At 42.9% G+C, this 21,169-nt stretch overlaps 1 protein-coding gene across 1 annotated transcript in view; it reads right to left on the bottom strand.

Annotated features, from left to right (window-relative positions):
• The window catches only part of ARHGAP5 (Rho GTPase activating protein 5), an 84,317-nt gene that overhangs the window by 15,370 nt on the left and 47,778 nt on the right, over positions 1-21,169 (bottom strand). The window contains exon 3 of the mRNA XM_073577838.1: positions 12,711-12,855. Coding sequence (XP_073433939.1) covers positions 12,711-12,855 — 145 coding nt within the window. The remainder of the gene's footprint in view (positions 1-12,710; positions 12,856-21,169) is intronic.

The following is a 21,169-nucleotide window of genomic DNA, read 5'->3' as shown; positions in this document are numbered from 1 at the left end:
CTAGCCTCTCCGTTATACCGGTACATAGTCCGAGAGAGGGAGTACAAGAGACAGATGGTTGACGACAAAATAAACACCACAACCGAGTGGCTTACACTCTGGGATAATTTTTCCAAGGGGTTAAAATTTGCAATTTTGAGTCACAATTAGCGATCAAATCTGATCAAGCAAAAAAAGAACAGTGACCACTTAATTTCCCAATATCCCTAATAGTTTGCATATTCTCTCAGACCCACAGATATCAGTACATTATCTCCCACCCTATGAATATGGAGTCGCTGGTGCCTCGCTAAGTGTAAGTAATTCTAAATGGGTATTCCCAAAACTGAGAGTTAGGGTACCGACCCTAACTCTCAGTGTTGGGAATACCCATTTAGAATTACTGCATTATAACTTAGTCTGTATTAGTCAAAGTGCAATTTCTATATACAAAAAAGTACTTGAATCTGCAGTTTCTCGAAAACCTATCAATACAAATGCAACTTGTTAAGTTGCAGGCGAAATGTTTGATGAAAGGACATACATTTTCTACATGCTTTACGAAAGCAAGACACAACTTGAATTTGGTTCCTGGGGCAGTGAGACAATGGAAGCAGGTTATATTAAACCAGCCATCTTTAAAATCTCCTCTGCCGAAAATGTTCACCCCGAGCTACAGAGCCGAGATGTCCCATAAACGTTAATGGAACATTTAAGATCTCCTTCCCTCACCCTCCCTCCGACTGTAGAATTACAGTTTACAATAGCAAAAAAATAAAAATAAAATAAATGAGAAGGAAACGAGGAAGCCACAATCTCACAAGAAGTATGGCTGTAAGGCACAAAAAGAGCACAACCCCAAATACTGGGAGGCTGAAGGACCTCATGGTCATCCTTATATAAGACTTTTATGTAGCCATTAGTACCCCATTCCACCAAAATGTATCAACTCTCCTCTTACTATTTTTTTTAATTTTTTTTATTATTTTAGTAATGGAATTTTTGCGTGGCCAGCTGTAAACAGGAAAAAAAAAAAAAAACACTCAAACCCTCAAAATTGCTATTTTTGCTTCCAAAATCAACCCCCACTACCCAATAAAAAAAATAAGATTTTCAACACACTATTTGTACCCCCTTAAAACAGACAACTTGTCTCACAAAAAGACAGAAAAATTAAACCATTATGGTTCATGGGACACAGAAAAAAAAAAAAAGTTAGCTGCGTGTATAAGGGGTTCATAATACAATGATTTCAGATACACGCCCAACACAAGTCTAAAAAAAACCTCTGCCATCAAGATGGACTTATCCTAGAATTAGCAGTCATGAGTGATGACAATTTTGAGGCTGGCCCACTATTGGGGGCACATGAGAGTGACTGAGCTACCCTCCTATAGACTGTGTGCACACCGGATCTAAAAAAGATTCCGCTTTAGAGCTACGATGGCACGTGTCGAGTAAGAGGCATGGGGCCAATTATCCTCTGCCACAATCTGCATGTGCCTCTAAGCCCATCAATTACACAGTGCGCTTCAGGATTATCAGGAAACAAACAAGACAAGTGTCCCTTCTTCTCAAGAAAAACAGAAGTCATTTTTAAGAAGACCTAAAGGTTAAGTGAAAAAGATAAAAAATGATAACAGATGAAACTATAAGGTCCTGACTCATTAAGACTGGAGTCATTAAGACCAATCTTAACGAGGGCAGCGCAGGAATAAGATGCGCACACCACTCAATGAACGTGGCACATCTCATGACTAGCGTGTGCCTCGCCAGTAATGCCACTCCAGCCAGGGGGCCAAGCCGACATGCCTCTCTCCACATCGGGAGAGACCCGGAACGGTAATCCAGCCAATGCAAAACACGTCACACCAGCTGCCATCTTCAGGTGTTCACCACGCCGCTCCATTCCAAAGCCGTAATCTTGTGACTACAACTTCTGGATGACTAGAAGTCATTAAGGGTCTGTGCACACGGTGCGGTTTCTACTGCGGATGGCTTCTACAAATGGATAATGATCCTAAACACATGTCACAATCCACAATAGACTACCTCAAAAGGCGCAAGCTGAAGGTTTTACTATGGCCCTCACAGTCCCCTGATCTGAACATTATTGAAAATCTGTGGCTAAACCTCAAAATAGCAGTGCATGCAAGATGGCTCAGGAAGGTCACAGAACTGGAAAAATTTTCCAGGGAAGAATGGAAGAAAATCCCTTAAACAAGGATTGAAAAACACTTGTGTGGCTACTTGTGTGGCTACAAAGAGAGTTTTCAAACTGTGATACTTGCAAAAGTGGGTGCTACGAACCATGCTGGGTGCGCAAACTTTTGCATTGTCCCATTTTCCTTTTTGTAATTTTTACAATGTAAAAGATGAAAATATATCTTTTTGCGCCTAAAATACAAAAGAAATGTGTCATCTTTAAGCCTTTTAGAGTTCGTTTCATCTTCACAATAACAGTAATTTTGACCAGGGGTGCACAAACTTTCACATTCCACTGTATACCATAGATGTGCATACAATAGTTTTAGAAATCCATTAAATATATTTACATACCTTTTGCTATATGCAGATATAGATACAATACGGTGAAATAATGACATATATAGGTATACACTTTGAGGGGGACTCATTAAGGCGTTTACGCCAGGAGGTGTATGGGCACCATCACCAAAGAACACTCACAGTTTTGATAACCAGTAGGACTCGAGACATCAACCGAAAGTGTGATAGCCACAGCAGAGTACACTGGAGTGGTAGAAAAGGGGTGACGGGAGTGGGAAAAGGTGACAACCGGTGTAATACTATATGTGCTCTACAATCACACAGTATGACAATTACTATGGGAGAGTTTTGGCGAGTTTGGAAGTTTTTTAGGTTCAGAGTTTCTTTAAGGCAAGCCACAGAAAAGCCTCTAGTTTTGCATATTACAGGTCAGTACAGTAATAACCAACGTTGTAATTGTACCATAAAAGATTTTCTTAAAAATAATAGACCAAATCACCATCCTGCTGTATATAACGTAAGAGCAGGATAAACGTGCAAAATTCATTACATTAAAAGGCATTTAGCGCCATCCACCAAGCAGCGGGCCAGAGCATAGCCCGGGAGTGTGTGCTACAATTAATCCTTCTGTTACTGGAAGTGGGTGATGGTGACAGCATCTGCTCCTCATCCTGGCGTGTGGCTGGCCAGAAATCTCACAGCTTGTGTTGCCTACCAGACTCTTCAGATAGAACCAACAACTTCTTAACGCCTTCCTCACTAGGGGAGAAGCAGTAAAGCAGACGGCATACAGTAATCTCACAAGTGCTCAGGTAAAGGCAGACTTCACTCCAGCAGTCGCCGACGCACAGACCGTATAGTGACAGATCAGATTTGTTAACAGAAAGAAGGTGGGAGTCTGACGTAAAGTGTGGTGGGCTGGTGTTGCTGTGGTGGACTGAAGAATGGAGGCAGAATTTAGTTCATAGACATACATACTTCTAATCTGATGAGTAAAGGTGCACTTAGACCTGGTGAATGAGCGTCCATAAGAACACTTCCTTCCCATGTAATGTAAACATGCCGGCGATCACACAATGAACTTGCAAAATGCTTGTTTGTCAGGTGATTCGATCCATTATGCTGGAAAAAAAAAAAAAAAAATAATCGACAGCACAACACCCTGGGAAAACAAAGAATGAGTTGTCCCCAACACTGATGCAGTATGGGGTGTAGGGATTGAAGCTCTCTGGCAGCAGCTCAGCTACACAGGTTTTCGTGTCAAACAGTGTAAGATTTATTATATTTCATGAACTTCCACAAGACTCAAATGCAAAGAAACAAAAGCCTATTTCCAGCACAAATTAACAAAACAATCCATTCACTGAATAGAAGAAAAAAAAAAAGCCCCCCCCACCCCAATTCAGTTCTGTAGCCACCTCTCAGGCTCTTTCAGAAAATGTCCACCATTAACTGTCTTTTCCCTCACCAAACACCACAAGATAAAAGGAAGGTAAGTGAGCTCGGCATTATTAGACAAGCAAACCCCGGCATTGAGAGTATGGGAGCGACCTTTCCCACCCAGGCTCTTCTGGTCGCTTCTAAATCCCAGACCAAAAATCCAGTCCACTACAAAATCCTCTCAGTAACCTGTTGTTCCTCATATACTTTCTTCTGGGACTTCAGTCACTTCAGTAACACATACCTGCCTTCCGGAACTTTACCTCCTGCTACCCTACAGGGGACACAACTTTAGTATTCTGTTTTGTCACTTTCCATTATCCCGTGTAAGCTGGCCAGTAAACAAGCTTGGATCAACTTTTATATAGTCGGTTGGTGCTCATTAACGGACGGAGATCTGCCCTTCAAAATACACCATTAGTGTTATTCTGCAAACTGTACAATATGTAACGCATATACAAAAGATTGGACTAGTTTTTTTTTTAAGGATTGAGTCCAAAAAAAAAAAAAAAAAAAAAAAAAAAAAAAAAAAAAAAGCACGACACCGCTGCCCCACCAATATATATCCCACAATTATTAACACATCAAGACGATTAAACGCACTAAGAACGGGTGCTCTCTCCTTGAAAAACACAATACCGAAATCCAAACATAGAAAAAATAAGGATGGCACTCACCGTTCATAAAATCCACCTTTATTTCATAGTTAAAATCTTCAGCAGGAGAGCAGTGTGTGTGGCTAGAGGACATTTGTCCCAAATCAAAGTCATCTTTATCTGGGATGAATTTGTCCCTCTTCCTTTGTTTTATTTCTGTCTGCACAATAATAAACTTACTGCCAAACTTTTTATTGAACTGTACCCACTGATTATCTTGATTTTAATTCTTCTTTGGTTTCACTTAATTCAGACTTAACTGCCTCATAGTTAATCACATCGCGATGCAGCACCAAACTTAACAGCTCCTGGGAGAATTTCAACAAATTGTTTCCCATTCCGCGATGAACACTTGATTATCCTTAAAATGGGACATTTCCTTGTATACTATGAGGCCTCGTGGGACTCTGCCACAGTCCACATACGACTTCAAAGAGTTATTAGTCCAAAAAAGGTTAACTTCTCTTTCAGCAATAGTGGATAACTTGTACGCCAAAGTCTTTGTACTTAAAGAATGTATATTATCATGCTGTTCACACTCTAAAAAAAAAAATAAGTGTCCACAATCTCCCGACCTCCCAATAGTCCATTGGAAAAGGGCAAAGCATCAGACTCCATGACAAGGAGTCAAAACAGGTGATATATCACCAAGTGTGGAGGGGGATTAGGCGGATATAAATTGCAACGTGCCCGATACAACAGTCCAAAAATAAGAAGAAAGACACCGGCAACACCGCTCCGCATCCTCATGAAGTCGAATTCTAACCTTTTTTTGCAGACACATGCACATTTATGGCCTGCTGGAGGTCATTTTGCAGGGCTCTGGCAGTGCTCCTCCTGTTCCTCCTTGCACCAAGGCTGAGGTAGAGATCCTGCTGCTGGGTTGTTGCCCTCCTACGGCCACCTCCACGTCTCCTGGTGTACTGGCCTGTCTCCTGGTAGCGCCTCCAGCCTCTGGACACTACGCTGACAGACACAGCAAACCTTCTTGCCACAGCTCGCATTGATGTGCCATCCTGGATGAGCTGCACTACCTGAGCCACTTGTGTGGGTTGTAGAGTCCGTCTTATACTACCACGAGTGTAAAAGCACAACCAACATTCAAAAGTGACCAAAATGTCAGCCAGAAAGCATTGGTACTGAGATGTGGTTTGTGGTCCCCACCTGCAGAACCACTCCTTTATTGAGGGTGTCTTGATAATTGCCAATAATTTCCATCTGTTGTCTATTCCATTTGCACAACAGCATGTGAAATTGATTGTCAGTGTTGCTTCCTAAGTGGGACAGTTTGATTTCACAGTAGTTTGATTTACTTAGAATTATATTCTCTTGTTTAAGTGTTCCCTTTATTTTTTTGAGCAGTGTAAATGCTCTCCATTACAGTAATTACGGTCCTTTACCGACATAACCTTGTCCAAAATAGATGAAAATACTGAAAAAAGAGGAGCATAAGCACTCATTCAGACATCAAGGATTTGGATTTTTATCTGCAAAGAATGGTACAATTTTCAGAGTTTTGCATCCGAGTTTCATCAGTGATTTTCTTCTACCCATAACAATGCTGAAAGCTGACAGCAAACAGATGGCATCATTGTGTTGTCTGTAATTTTCATACATTCGAAGACTTGTATGGACAATTTTGATTTGTGACTCAGGTTAAAAATGGACATTTCGTCATTTTTTTTATTTTTTTTTTGCGAATGCGCAAAAAACCCACGGACATATAAACAGCCCCATAGACTGCAATGAGTACATGTTCTCCCACTGATAAACACAGCAGACGTCTGAATAAGACCTAAAAGAAGTGTAAGATGAGATACACATTGGTTGTGTAAAGTATTGGAAAGGCAACCAAGTTCAGTCATCATATCATGTCTCTGGGCATCTGACAACTGGGACCCTCACTGATCCCGAGTACAGGGATGGCAATTTCAACATTTGGAGCAGTGTTATTTTATGGGTGCGCATTCCAAATAGATTTAATTGCATACTTCTGCTTGCCCTCAGGGAATACGTACATTTGGCTTCTTCAGAAGATAAACTGACCTGATCATATGCCGCTATAAAGGAGACCGCTCTTATATATTCGAGCAGCAACTTGAATTTTCAATGACAATAAAATGGGTCTTCTAAGCATGCCCCCCTTTTGATACAGTGGTGCAGGCAACCCGAAACTGAACACAATACTGTGTTATACCGTATATACTTGAGTATAGGCCGACCCGAGTACAAGTCAAGGCACCAAATTTTGCCACGAAATACTGGGTAAACTTATTGACTCGAGTATACATTGTCCCTTCATCCCCATCGTGGTATACAAGGCTCCTTATCCCCTATCCTTGTATGCATGGCTCCCCAGTCCCTGTCCTTGTATGCATGGCTCCCCAGTCCCTGTCCTTGTATGTATGGCTCCCCCCTCTCATTCTTGTATGCATGTCTCCTTATCTCCTATCCTTGTAAGCATGGATCCTTATCCCCCCTATCCTTGTATGCATGGTTCCAATTAGAAAAAACATGATCCTACTCACCTTCCTGCATGCCCTCTCAGCAGCTCCTGTGGTCGAGCGATCACGTGGCCCTGCTCATTAACCCCTTCACTACCAGGGGTGGTTTGCACGTTAACTCCCGGGCCAATTTTTACAATTCTGACCACTGTCCCTTTATGAGGCAATAACTCTGAAACGTTTCATGGATCCCGGTGATTCTGACATTGTTTTCTCGTGACATATTGTACATCATGTTAGTGGTAAAATTTCATTCAAATAACTTGCGTTTGTGAAAAAAATGGAAATTTGGCGAAAATTTTTTAAAATTTTGCAATTTTCCAAATTTGAATTTTTATGCCCTTAAATCACAGAGATACGGCACACAAAAAACTTAATAAATAACATTTCCCACATGTTAACTTTACATCAGCACAATTTTGGAACCAAAATTTTTTTTTTGTTAGGAAGTTATAAGGGTTAAAAGTTGACCAGCGATTTCTCATTTTTGCAACACCATTTTATTTTTACAGACCACATCACATTTGAAGTAACTTTGAAGGGTCTATATGATAGAAAATACCCAAAAGTGACACCATTCTAAAAACTGCACCCCTTAAGGTGCTCAAAACCACATTCAAGAAGTTTATTAACCCTTCAGGTACGTCACAGGAATTTTTTTGATTATTTAAAAAAAATGAACATTTAACTTTTTTCACAAAAAAAATACTTCAGGTTCAATTTTTTTATTTTACCAAGGGTAACAGGAGAAATTGGACTAGAAAAGTTTTTGTGCAATCTGTCCTGAGTACGCTGATATGATATGTGGAGGGGAACCACTGTTTTGGCGCATGGCAGAGCTCAGAATGGAAGGAGCGCCGTTTGACTTTCAATGCAAAATTGGCTGGAATTCAGATCGGACGCCATGTCACGTTTGGAGAGCGCCTGATGTATCTAAACAGTGGAAACCCCCCACAAGTGACCCCATTTTGAAAACTAGACCCCCCCAAGGAACTTATCTAGATATGTGGTGAGAACTTTGAACCCACAAGGGCTTCACAGAAGTTTATAAAGTACAGCGGTACAATTAAAAAATCATTTTTTCCACAAAAATGATCTTTTCACCCTCAATTTTTATATTCCCAAGGGTAACAGGACCCTAAAAGTTATTGTGCAATCTGTCCTGAGTACGCTGATACCCCAGATGTGGGGGTAAACCACTATTTGGGCGCATGGCAGCGCTCGGAAGGGAAGCAGCACCATTTGACGTTTTTGGCTGGAATGGAGATTGGACACCATGTCGCGTTTGGAAAGCCCCTGATGTACCAAAACAGTGAAAACCCCCCACAAATGACACCAATTTGGAAACTAGACCCCCCAAGGAACTTATCAAGATGTGTGGTGAGCACTTTGAACCCCCCAGTGCTTCACAGACATTTATAACGCCCGGCCGTGAAAATAAAAAAATTGTATTTTTTCCACAAACATGATCTTTTAGTCACCAATTTTTTTTATTTTCCCAAGGGTACCAGGAGAAATTGGACCCCAAAAGTTCTTGTCCAATTTGTCCTGAGTACGCTGATACCCCATATGTGGGAGAAAACTACTGTATGGGCACATGTCAGGGCTCGGAAGGGAAGTAGTGACGTTTTGGAATGCAGACTTTGATGGAAAGGTCTGCGGGTGTCATGTTGCCTTTGAAGAGCCCCTGATGTACCTAAACAGTGGAAACCCCCAACAAAAGAACCCATTTTGGAAACTAGACCCCCTAAGGAACTTATCTAGATGTGTGGTGAGCACTTTGAACCCCCCAAATGCTTCACAGAAGTTTATAACGCCCGGGCGTGAAAATAAAAAAATCATTTTTTTCCACAAAAATGATATTTTTGCCCCCATTTTTTTACTTTCCTAAAGGTAACAGGAGAAATTGGACCCCAAAAGTTGTTTTGCAATTTGTCCTGAGTAGGCTGATACCCCATATGTGGGGGTAAACCACTGTTTGGGCGCATGACAGAGCTTGGAAGGAGCGCAATTTGACTATTTCAACGCAGAATTGGCTGGAATTGAGATCAGACGCCATGTTGCATTTCGAGAGGCACCTGATGTGCCCAAACAGTGGAAACCCCCCCAATTATAACTCCAACCCTAACCCCAACACACCCCTAACCCTAATCTCAGCCCTAACTCTAGCCCTAGCCCTAATGGGAAAATGGAAATAAATACATTTTCTTTTAATTTTATTATTTTTCCCTAACTCAGGCTGGTTTCACATTTGCGTTTTTTAGCGCTGGAAAAAAACGCACACCTGCGCATGCGTTTTTTCCCCTATATTTAACATGGGTGCGCATACCTGCGCACTGGTCAGCGCATGTATGCGATTTTCATGCGCTGCGTTTTTTTGGGGTGTGCGTTAGGATTTTCCAGACGCAGCATGTTGCATTTTTTGGCCCTGCAAAAAAGCGCATGCGCACATATGCGCACGTTTTGCGCTAAAAATGGCCATTATAGCCTATGGATGCGCATATGTGCGCACTGGCATGCTCATGTATGCGTTTTTTTGCATATGCGTTTTTTTTTTTAAACCATGGAATTTAGGGGTTTGGGTTAGAGTTAGGGTTAGTTAAGGGGGTTTAGGGTTAGGGTTATGGTCAGGGTCAGGGTTGGGGTTTGGGTCAGGGTTAAGTATGGTTTTGTTAAGGATTAGGGTCATGGTTAGGGTCAGGATTAGGGTTAAGTATGGTTTTGTTAAGGGTTAGGGTCAGGGTTAGGGTCAGGGTTAGGGTTAGGCTTAGGGTCAGGGTTAGGGTCAGGATTAGGGTTAAGTATGGTTTTGTTAAGGATTAGGGTCAGGGTTAGGGTCAGGATTAGGGTTAAGTATGGTTTTGTTAAGGGTTAGGGTCAGGGTTAGGGTTAGGGTTAGGGTCAGGGTTAGGGTTAGGCTTAGGGTTAGGGTCAGGATTAGGGTTAAGTATGGTTTTGTTAAGGATTAGGGTCAGGGTTAGGGTCAGGATTAGGGTTAAGTATGGTTTTGTTAAGGGTTAGGGTCAGGGTCAGGGTTAGGGTTAAGTATGGTTTTGTTAAGGATTAGGGTCAGGGTTAGGGTCAGGATTAGGGTTAAGTATGGTTTTATTAAGGGTTAGGGTCAGGGTTAGGGTTAGGGTCAGGATTAGGGTTAAGTATGGTTTGGTTAAGGGTTAGGGTCAGGGTTAGGGTCAGGGTTAGGGTTAAGTATGGTTTTGTTAAGGGTTAGGGTCAGGGTTAGGGTTAGGGTCAGGGTTAGGGTTAGGGTCAGGGTTAGGGTTAGTTAGGGTTTAGGGTTTGGGTTAGGGTTAAGTATGATTTGGTTAAGGGTTAGGGTCAGGGTTAGGGTTAGGGTTAGGGTTAGTAAAGTCATGGTTTGGGTAGTGTGAGGGGCCACCTAAAAATGTTGGAAAAAAACGCAAACGCGGTAAAAACGCGCTAAAAACGCATACAAACGCATAAAAACGCTGCGTTTTTTTCATGCATGCTCATAAAAATGCTTGAAAAAAACGCAGCAGTTGTATGCTTATGTATGCGTTTTTTCAATGCGTTTTTTTGCGGGAAAAACGCGCTGCAAAAAAAAGCAAGTGTGAAACTAGCCTAAGGGGGTGATAACGGGGGGGGGTTTGATTTACTATTTATGGCGGTATTTATATTTGGCAGCTGTCACACGTTAAAAGACGCTTTTTATTGTAAAAATAGTTTTTGCATCACCACATATTGAGAGCTATAATTTTTCCATATTTTGACCCACCGAGTCATGTGAGGTCTTATTTTTTGCGGGACGAGTTGACGTTTTAATTGGTATCATTTTCGGGCACGTGACATCTTTTGATCGCTTTTTATTCCGTTTATTGGGACGCAGAATGAGCAAAAACCAGAGTTTCATGAATTTCTTTTGGGGGGGGTGCGTTTACACTGTTCCGCGTGCGGTAAAATTGATAAAGCGGTTTTATTCTTCGGGTCAGTACGGTTACAGCGATGCCTCATTTAGGTCGTTTTTTATGTTTTGGCGCTTTTATGCAATGAAAACTATTTTATATAAAAAATCATTATTTTTGCATTGCTTTATTCTGCGAGCTATTAATTTTATTTTTTTGCTGATGATGCTGTATGGCGGCTCGTTTTTTTGCGGGACAAGATGATGTTTTCAGCGGTACCATGGATATTTATATGCTTCTTTTTGATCGCGCGTTATTTCACTTTTTGTTCGGCGGTATGATAAATCATTTTTTGCTTCGTTTTTTATTTTTATTTTTTAGGGGTTCGCTAAAGGTGTTAACTAATGGGACAGTTTTATAGGGCAGGTTGTTACGGACGCGGCGATACCAAATATGTGTACTTTTATTGGGGTTTTTTTCTTTATTTCCAAAAAATGAATTAGGGATTTTTTTTTTCTTTGAATTTATTTAGCGATTTTTTAAAATTATTTTTACACTTTTTTTTTAACTTTATTACATTGTCCCAGGGGGGACATCACTGTCCTGTGACAGATCGCTGATCTGTCACATCACAGATCACTGTGACAGATCAGCAATCTGTCACAGGCATAGACGCAGACTTCCTCATGCCTGCGCTTTGCAGGCACTGAGGAAGTCAGCTCCCTGCAGGCCCCCGTCGCCATTTTGGATCCGGAGACCTGCACGGAAAGAGCCCCCCGCAGCAGCGCTGCACATTGCGCTGCTGTGGGGGGCTCAGGGAAGCACGGAGGGAGCCCCCTCCCTGCCGATGCTTCCCTTTAACCCCCGGTACACCGCGATCGTGTTTGATCGCGGTGTGCAAGGGGTTAACGTGTCGGGGACGGTCCGTGACCGCCCCTAACACATTGTGCCGGGTGTCAGCTGTGATAATCAGCTGACACCCGGCCGCGATAAGCAGCGCTCACCACGTGGGCGCCGCTGATCGCTATGACGTAATATTCCGTCCATGGGATTTAGGGCCCAGGTCACATGGACGGAATATTACGTCCAATGTAGGAAAGGGGTTAAGGTAATGAATATTCACTCCACGCCTATGGGAGTGGAGAGGCGTGCATATTCATTACCTTAATGAGCGGGGCCACATGATCGCTCGGCCGGAAATGCTGTTGGCGCCGGAACGTACAAGATGCAGCGAGGGCGCGCAGGAAGGGGAGCAGGATGTGTGCCATTGTGCTGGAAGCCAGCGGCAGCAGCTGTAACTGTGCGCGCCATAAGAGAAATGAATATTCATTTCTCTTTAGCAGCTGCACAGGCTTTAGCCACTGCACAGGCTTTAGCCACAGACTCCAGCCTTTGTGACCCGCTGCTGCGCAGCTCCCCGCAGGCTTTCTGGGACAACTGTCTCGTGTACAAGCCGGGGGGAGTTTTCAGCACAAAAAACTATGCTGAAAAACTCTGCTTATACACAGGTATATACAGTATGTTCCTTGCTATATAAGGGTCTGATTTAATTCCCATTTCTGTGGAGATCTTGGAAGAAGTTAGACGCACGTCTGCCAACTACCCAGACAGACATCTTCTTACTGACAAAGATACATTTTCACAGTTCTGGAAATAATGATTGCCATCCATGCTGCCTTTACACAGCAACTCCCCAGATTATAGACGCCAATTCAGAAAGGCTAACCATAACAACTGCTTACCTGACTCTTCAATGAAGTCCACACATTTCTTCACGAACACGGGAATGGGCTTCTCGGGGCTCACAAGGTCATGCAAGGGTTTGCCAAAGTAGTTGCTTTCCCAGTTCCGTCTGGTTGGTGGGTTAAACGGCTTGTTTTTTTTCTTCTACAAGAAGAAAATAGTAAAAAATGTTAAACATTTACAGTTTTACGCAGAACAGCCAAAAAGGTTCTTTGCCATTACCATGGTCAAACCGATGGATTATCAGTCGTAAAATGAAGGACTAGCAGTGGCACAATAAATTGGAGCATGTGGTGTAGTATCTCTAGTTTTCTCCTCCACCACAATTATAATCAGAAGAGAAGAAGTAGAAAAGTTTACCAAAAATTCTATGGGTTAGAATTTGCATATTTCAGATTGTGGGTTTTGACCATGAAAAAGCATAAAAGGATAGGGGTTACACAGCGACCCATCAGCAAGTCGTACACAAGTCACGTAACCAAAAAACGTGGGCACACTACAAGGAGTTTTGGCGAGTAGCAGGAGATTTTATAATTTTTAATAGCAAGTTACACATTTGGAAAATATAAGTGCAGAAATGGTTCGAGTGAGTCACAAGGAATCAAAATATAGTCGGTTTGCACTTCTAACCATCACATCGATGTTATGTCGAGGGTCCAAAAAAGCACATCCATATCCAATACTGGTAAAATCACCTTGCAATCTCATTGTCGCCATGTAAGCTTATGTGTATGCATTACCAATAGGGCTAGACAGGACTCAAAGGGTTGGTCCAGTGCCTAAAATGCCTATTCCGAATATTATATTAACGTACTGCAGTGCACAGGCACCGGGAAAGGTCAGAGAGGTCCGGCGCCTGCGCACTGCAGTACTCTGCTCTGCCCTCAACAGGACAGATAAAGTACGCCTGCGCAGGAGTCGAGGGAGAAGCAAGGAGGAGGACATCATCATATGAAGATGCTGTAGATAAGCCCCTGATGGCAGTGCCGGCAGCTGATAGGGCTAAAAATAGGTGACAGATTCCCTTTAACAGTGAAACAAGACGTCTTCAGGGAATGGAGTCAGAAGAAGTAAGTGACACCAATACCGCCCCTCAGTTTCTAGCACCGCCCTCAAACGAAGACAGCAGGGGGTGGTGCTAGAAGCAAGTAGTAACACCAGTGTCGCCACCTTATGATGATTATTCGCTTGAGGACAGTGTTGAAGTCTGTGAGGCAGCGTTGGTGTCACTCTTCTTTGATCTCTGTCCCCTGATGACATCTTGTTTCAGTTACACAATGCAGTGGAGATAGAAGCAGAAAGCCGACACAGCACTCGCCTCTCCCACAGATACTGTCGCCCGAGAAGCAGGACGTCTTCAGAGGGCGGCAATACAAGAAACTAATACATAGCTGCAGTGCTGCCTTCTGATGACGTCCTGTTCAAGGAGGGGTGATGGATGCTGCAAGGATGTGACTCCTAGCAAAAGAAACCTTACAGGAAGTGCTTAGGGTATAAAGATAGATCTTTAGAATGGACATTTTAGGGACTGAAGCAACCCTTAAATGAGAGACCTTCATTACTTCTAGAAAACAAAGCACATAGTGACAAATATATTCTAAGTAGCCTATAAAAAAAGGCTTTTCAGGCTTCAAGCCATCTATAGCTATCACAATGTTCTTCAGAATCTTATCACTGACAGTTTCCTTTTCCCAAAAAAAGCTGAATAGAAAATTTAGGTCAAATTAAACTCTTCTCTGTAACAGGAGAAAAACACAGCAATGATGTCAGGAACAATTTCAATCAGAGGCACATTGTTATAAGCAGAAACGTTAGATGAAAAGCTGTCGGCACTGATGCAAGGGAGGACGATGTTACTTCAGATGATCACCAGGATGGAAAAACCGTGAATCTTTCCTTCCAAATGTTGAGCATTTTTATAAAGTTACATTACTGGTGGGAACATTCTTAGGCGTCCCGCCAGCTCAGAACGACAGAAATTAACCCAACAGAAAACAAAAATTGAGAGTGCGTAAAAAAGGTAAAAGGACAAGGTATTATTGCCACGACCAGTAACTCGTGAGACCACACCATGAAGTGGTACAGTTTGCTTAGGCAGAAGAGAAACCGGAAATCTGGAGATTCAAGGGGTTTTGTCTGAAACATGTTCCTCAAACATTTAGAGAGAAACATTGAGATACGACCTCAGCATAAAAACTCCAAAATAAATGTGAACACAGCCGTAAAAGCGGGTTGTCCCATTTTACAAACTTTATATCGTATGCATAGTTAGGCATGCCAGTGCAACAGTGGAGAGCAGAGCAAGTGCTGGACTCAGGGTGGGTAGGTATGGTTTAATTTTTATTAATATCTAACTCTGCATATAATATAAAGCCCTATAACAAGTGATCCAAAGTGTTAGGTACCCCAGAATGGTCCAAATAAATACTTCAACTTAACCCATTAAAACAAAACAAACCCCTCCCTGGTCCGGTATTGGTTACTGGAAATACAAGTTGATTCCATGTAACTGAAGACAAAGGTATTGGAAAAGCGACACGGCTGATCCCATAAAAATCCAGTGATTACTACATTTCCAAATGGCTGTCCCCCCTCCATCCCTGAGCCCCACAATGTACCCAAACCACAGTCAATGTCCACTTGCTTTACTGTAGCTAGGAAAGCCTGTAGTACAATGAATGGCGTGCGTGTCCCCAGAAGCATGAGCACTAAGTTGGTCTATTTGCAATTCTCACTCTGCAAAACCAGCTATGTGCTCATTTCTGGAAAACACCTGTGGTGTCATATTAGTCACTACACCCATAGGTGAATTCCCAGAGAGGTGCAATTTTTAGAGCCACTTCTGGGGGATTTCTGCTATTCTGGCACTTAGGGGCTCTGGAAACTATTTCAGGAAAATCAACCCTCCAAAAGTCAGACAGTACCCTTCCTTCCATCACTGCACTGGGCACCATGAAATGATTCATTTTGCCTGGGGGGGGTGCTGCAAGGAAATGAACACTGGTTGTCTGGTCCTTCGGAGATTAAAGCGGATTGCTGGTGGTCCTAGCAAAAAGATTTCAGGTGGCACAAACAGCAAATATTTAACTTTGGAAATAATTGTTAGTACCAAACATGGGAATCCAGGGAACAGTACAGGAACTGTATTTTGCTCTACACACTCACTATGTGTTGGACTGGGGTGCCTATGCTTCAGATACATGCAACTATTACCCGACCCTTGGGCAGTTTTTGCTAATATTTATTTAAACTCACTTATACAGCGCCATTAATTCCACAGTGCTTTACAGACAATATCAGACAGATACACAGAAAAAACGCAGCATAACAAACGTGTAAAAATACTCTGTTGTAAAAAATATGTAATAGTAAACAGCAAGTGCTAGTAAGAGATAACAAAAACAGGGTATTTAGTTGATAATTTTTTTGCAAAAAATGTATACTAAGCCACTCCACCAACGTCAAGGTATACCCATCTAAGAGCAATCCCTAAATGATGTATTTGAAACCTGATCATGTGAACAGTACCTATATGAGCAGGATTAAGAAAGGCAATGCCTGATGTGGGTACGCTGTGCAAGATGGCTTTTTATGTGCATGGCTCACAAGGGAGGGGGGCAGGGATCTCCCAAAACTTGCAAAAGCAAGAATCTAATAGATTAAAAACACACATGAGCCATGCACAAAAGTGAACAAGTCAGCAGGACAGTGTTCACACCACCCAAAGACTGAAACACAGAAAAAACGCAGTATAACAAACGTGCAAAAATACTCTGTTGTAAAAAATATAACAGTAAACAGCAAGTGCTAGTAAAAGAATGATAAAAAAAAAAAAGGGTATTTAGTTGATACGTTTTTTGCAAAAAATGTATACTAAGCCACTCACCAATGTCAAGGTATACCCATCTAAGAGCAGTCCCTAACTGATGTATTTAAAACAAGCAATTTAAAACATGCAACTATTACCCGACCCTTGGGCAGTTTTTGCTAATATTTATTTAAACTCACTTATATAGCACCATTAATTCCACAGTGCTTTACAGACAGTATCAGACTGATGCCTGGTCCTTGCCTTGGACTAGAGGCCATGTTAATTGTGCGCCTGACAATATGTTCCCACAACAGCGGGTCACAGGGAGCAGAAGGCACAACATACTGATCAACTATCTGTAGTACAAGCCTTCGATCTAAGATCAGTAGTGATCTGACCCAGAGCACCAACACCGCTCTGCAGTTATTCAAAGGAATACAAGCTATTCTGCAGCACCTGGCAGCAGCCACTACACACTGAATGGAGATGCACTGTGCAGCCCTGTGTAAAGTTTACCTCTGGAGGACGCCAAATCAAATAACAGCTGATCCCTGGGGCTACAGGTGTCGGACCCCATTGATCTGATATTGAAGACCTTTCTTGTGGATGATCCTGTGAACAGGACAACTCCCTACCCCACAATATAGCCAATTTGTTCACAAATTTGGGAAAATATTTGCGCCTGCTCCTTCCTTGGACCAAAAGCCTGGAAGAGGTTAAAACTTTTAGGACACTGCTCCTGCTGGAGAAGCTACAAGCTGGGCAATGCAATTAGTCTCTGCCTGCTACCAGAGAGCAAATGAGCATATTTGACAGACAGGGACCACACTCATGAACAGAGAGAAACTGTGTAAATGAACTTCCCCATCAGGGGCCACCGGTATCACAAAGGTTTAGTGCCCATGGACAGAACTGACAAGCTGCAGATATAACCCTGCCAGGAAAAAATATGTAACGTGTACATGAGATCTGAGGTATCCCATTCACTTTGCTGGGACTAGGAAAGGCTTCAGGGTTCTCTGACCAAACTGTATATGTGTGTGTAAAATATATCTATATCTATCTATCTATCTATCTATCTATATATATATATATATATATATGAGAGAGAGAGCGCAACGTGTGCAGACCTCAGCTTTTTTTTAAAACAAATTTGGCAATATTTTGGGTTTTTCTTTCCATATCTTGATCTTTATATAAAGAAACTAAATTAGTAATCTTTGAATTTTACACACGGGCCACTGGGCTTTTTTTTAGACTCGTACTTCATGTCCTTTCATGAAGAGTTTTCAGCTGGCTCCTTATCATCAGAGGCAGAATTACAATGAAAGGTAACATCTCTGTACACCATTTACAATAGATGTCACAGCTCACCTACTCTTCTCCCTTCACAATGACTATTGCACATGCTCATTGGATACTTCAATACAAAAGATAGGGTCAGGGACTAGCGCTATTGTAGCTATGTACATGTGTTGTTTCCTGAAACAACAGAAAGTAAGAGTCTAAATATGCCCAAGTGGCCGGTGTGAAAACTGCAAGATTTGTATTTTTTATTTTTAAAACAGATTGCGACAGGGGAAAAACTACCAAAAATATAAACATTTTACACGAAAACCTGATGAAATAAAAAAAATTAAAACGTTATTTTGAGAGGAGAAGAGGAGAGCTTGTGTTTAAGCAGTGCATTCTTGCTGTTCTGATCATTTCACTTTTGTTATTCTGATAGCAGGCGCCATGTGGCTCTATACAGAGGTACAGATGTATATATAGTATATTCACTAGGGAGTCAGGAAGTACACATTGTACCTGACCAAACAGTCACAGACCACAGACTAACTTACTCTCTCTTCCACTAGAGCTACACAACACAGACTATTACAGGAAGCTGGGAAGATGCGCGCGGACCAACAAATTAATATTCTCAGCTGCTTTTATTTCTTTTCCAGGTTATAAGGGAAAGCAAAATTAAAAGGGTTTTCCATTTTCAGAAAGTCTCCTGTGCGAATATAGACGCTGCTGCTGGCGGTGTCTGTTCTTGTCTACAGTGCCAACATCATGCAGACAGTGCTGCGGTCAATGTGCAGACAAGAACAGTCACTCGGAGCATAAACTAAGCACTGGACCGGGGGAGGGGAGGATGAGTAATGCAGGGATTTTCTCTTTTTAAAAAAAAATAAAAAATCTCAGCCAAGGATGGATTTTCTAAAACTGGAAAACCCCTTTAACAACAAGTGTGTTCATCATCAAGGCTTGATGGGCAAGCAGCGAAATAAGTGGATGCATTATTACTACATTTAAGGGTGTAATTATATTGGGGCAAGGGATTGCAGAGTCACACCATGGCCCTGATGTTTTGGACTAGTCTAAAAATGTCACTTTGGCTCATATTAAAGACCAAAGATGCATTGGGGCCACAAGCTAAGTTTTGCCACTACCCGGTAACCCACTATTACTAAATCCCTATGTGACATGACTGGGCGCATTATGCCCATCCCGTGCCATAACTATGCTCATCCTGTGCCACTACTCTGCTCATGCTGTGCGCATTATGCCCATCCCGTGCCATAACTATGCTCATCATGTGCCATTACTCTGCTCATGCTGTGCGCATTATGCCCATCCCGTGCCATAACTATGCTCATCCTGTGCCATTACTCTGCTCATGCTGTGCGCATTATGCCCATCCCGTGCCATAACTATGCTCATCCTGTGCCATTACTCTGCTCATGCTGTGCGCATTATGCCCATCCCGTGCCATAACTATGCTCATCCTGTGCCATTACTCTGCTCATGCTGTGAGCATTATGCCCATCCCGTGCCATAACTATGCTCATCCTGTGCCATTACTCTGCTCATGCTGTGCACATTATGCCCATCCCGTGCCATAACTATGCTCATCCTGTGCAATTACTCTGCTCATGCTGTGCGCATTATGCCCATCCCGTGCCATAACTATGCTCATCCTGTGCCATTACTCTGCTCATGCTGTGCGCATTATGCCCATCCCGTGCCATAACTATGCTCATCCTGTGCCATTACTCTGCTCATGCTGTGCGCATTATGCCCATCCCATGCCATAACTATGCTCATCCTGTGCGCATTATGCCCATCCCGTGCCATAACTATGCTCATCCTGTGCCATTACTCTGCTCATGCTGTGCGCATTATGCCCATCCCGTGCCATAACTATGCTCATCCTGTGCCATTACTCTGCTCATGCTGTGCGCATTATGCCCATCATGTGCCATCACTATGCTCATCTTGTGTGCATTACACCCGCCCTGTGCCATCAGTCTGCTCATTATCACCTTGATGCTAGGGATTAGCAACCTTTCACACTCCAGTTGTTGAGAAGCTATAACACCCAACATGCCCTCACAGCCACCTCATTGCCTGTAGCCAACAGGAAATGATGGCTGTTGTGGTCCTACTCCTCCCAAGTGGCGAAAGTTGCTGATCCCTGCTCTACGGGTTATCGCACTACTACTTCATCACTACCTCTACTGACTAATAAGTTACGTAATGCAAAATTATATTTTTTGCCATCCTGTGTGTCACTTGTTCCTGGATATGGCTACTACCTACTGTACTCTGTTGGGACAAGAATCAGTACATGCTTGTATCAGAAAAGCCTAAAAACCCACCGACATGATGGGCACGCAGGGCCCAGTAAAGCTTCAAATGTGGGCACACGCCCCGGTATGATAATGTTAACGGCCCACACAAGCTTTCTACTGACCACAAGACCCTATGTCTGCCCCCAGTATGTTCAAGCACATATAACCATGACAAGAGCTATTCGGGATAAGTTGCATGTTAGGCTGTGTGCACACGCTGCGGAATGCTCTGCGGATTTTGAAAAATTTGCAGGTAAAGGGGGTTTTACACTAAGCGATATCGCTAGCAATATCGCTAAAACGTCACTGGTTTTGTGACGTTATAGCGATATTGCTAGCGATATCGCTATGTGTGATACTTACCAGCGACCGGCTCCCCCGCTGTCCATCGCTGATCGCGCGAGAATGTCCGGCTCCATTTCTCGTCGGGCGCTTCCTGCTGAGACTTCCTGCTGTGACGGCGAGCGACGCTGGAGGCGGGCGGGAGGACGTCAGGATCGCTGTGTGTGAATGGTAAGTATCGTGCGCTGCGTCGCTGCTGCATCGCTGTGAGGTCTTTCTGTATGAAAGCTCACTAGCGATCATTTAGCGATGCACCAGTGATCCTGACCGGGTCGGATCGCTGGTCGGATCGCTGGTGCATCGCTAAATGTAAAAGGGCCTTAAATCTACAGGTCAAAAGACCTGCGGTTTATCTGCGGATTATCCTGCGGTTTTGCCCTGCGGTTTATCATCTCTACAATGGAGATGGTAAACCACAGCGGAATCCACAGAAAGAATTGACATGTCAATTCTTTCTGCAGTTTAGAAACCGCAGGAAAACCGCGCCGTCTGCACTGCTGTTTTTAATATCCATAGGGTATTATGCTACTGTACACCGCAGCAGAAACTGCTGCGGATCCGCAGCGTGTGCACACACCCTAAGGCTATGTGCACACGTTGCGGATTCCACGCGGAAACGCAGGTAAAACCGCAGGTAAAGTGACCTGCGGTTTTGCTGCGGTTTGGTCTGCGGTTTTGCCCTGCG

The sequence above is a fragment of the Dendrobates tinctorius genome, unplaced genomic scaffold (genome assembly GCF_039654945.1).
Source record: "Dendrobates tinctorius isolate UK_male_01 unplaced genomic scaffold, ASM3965494v1 ptg000057l, whole genome shotgun sequence".
NCBI lineage: Eukaryota > Metazoa > Chordata > Amphibia > Anura > Dendrobatidae > Dendrobates > Dendrobates tinctorius.
Note: the sequence above shows the minus strand (reverse complement) of the source record. Positions and strands in the feature narration are given on the sequence as shown.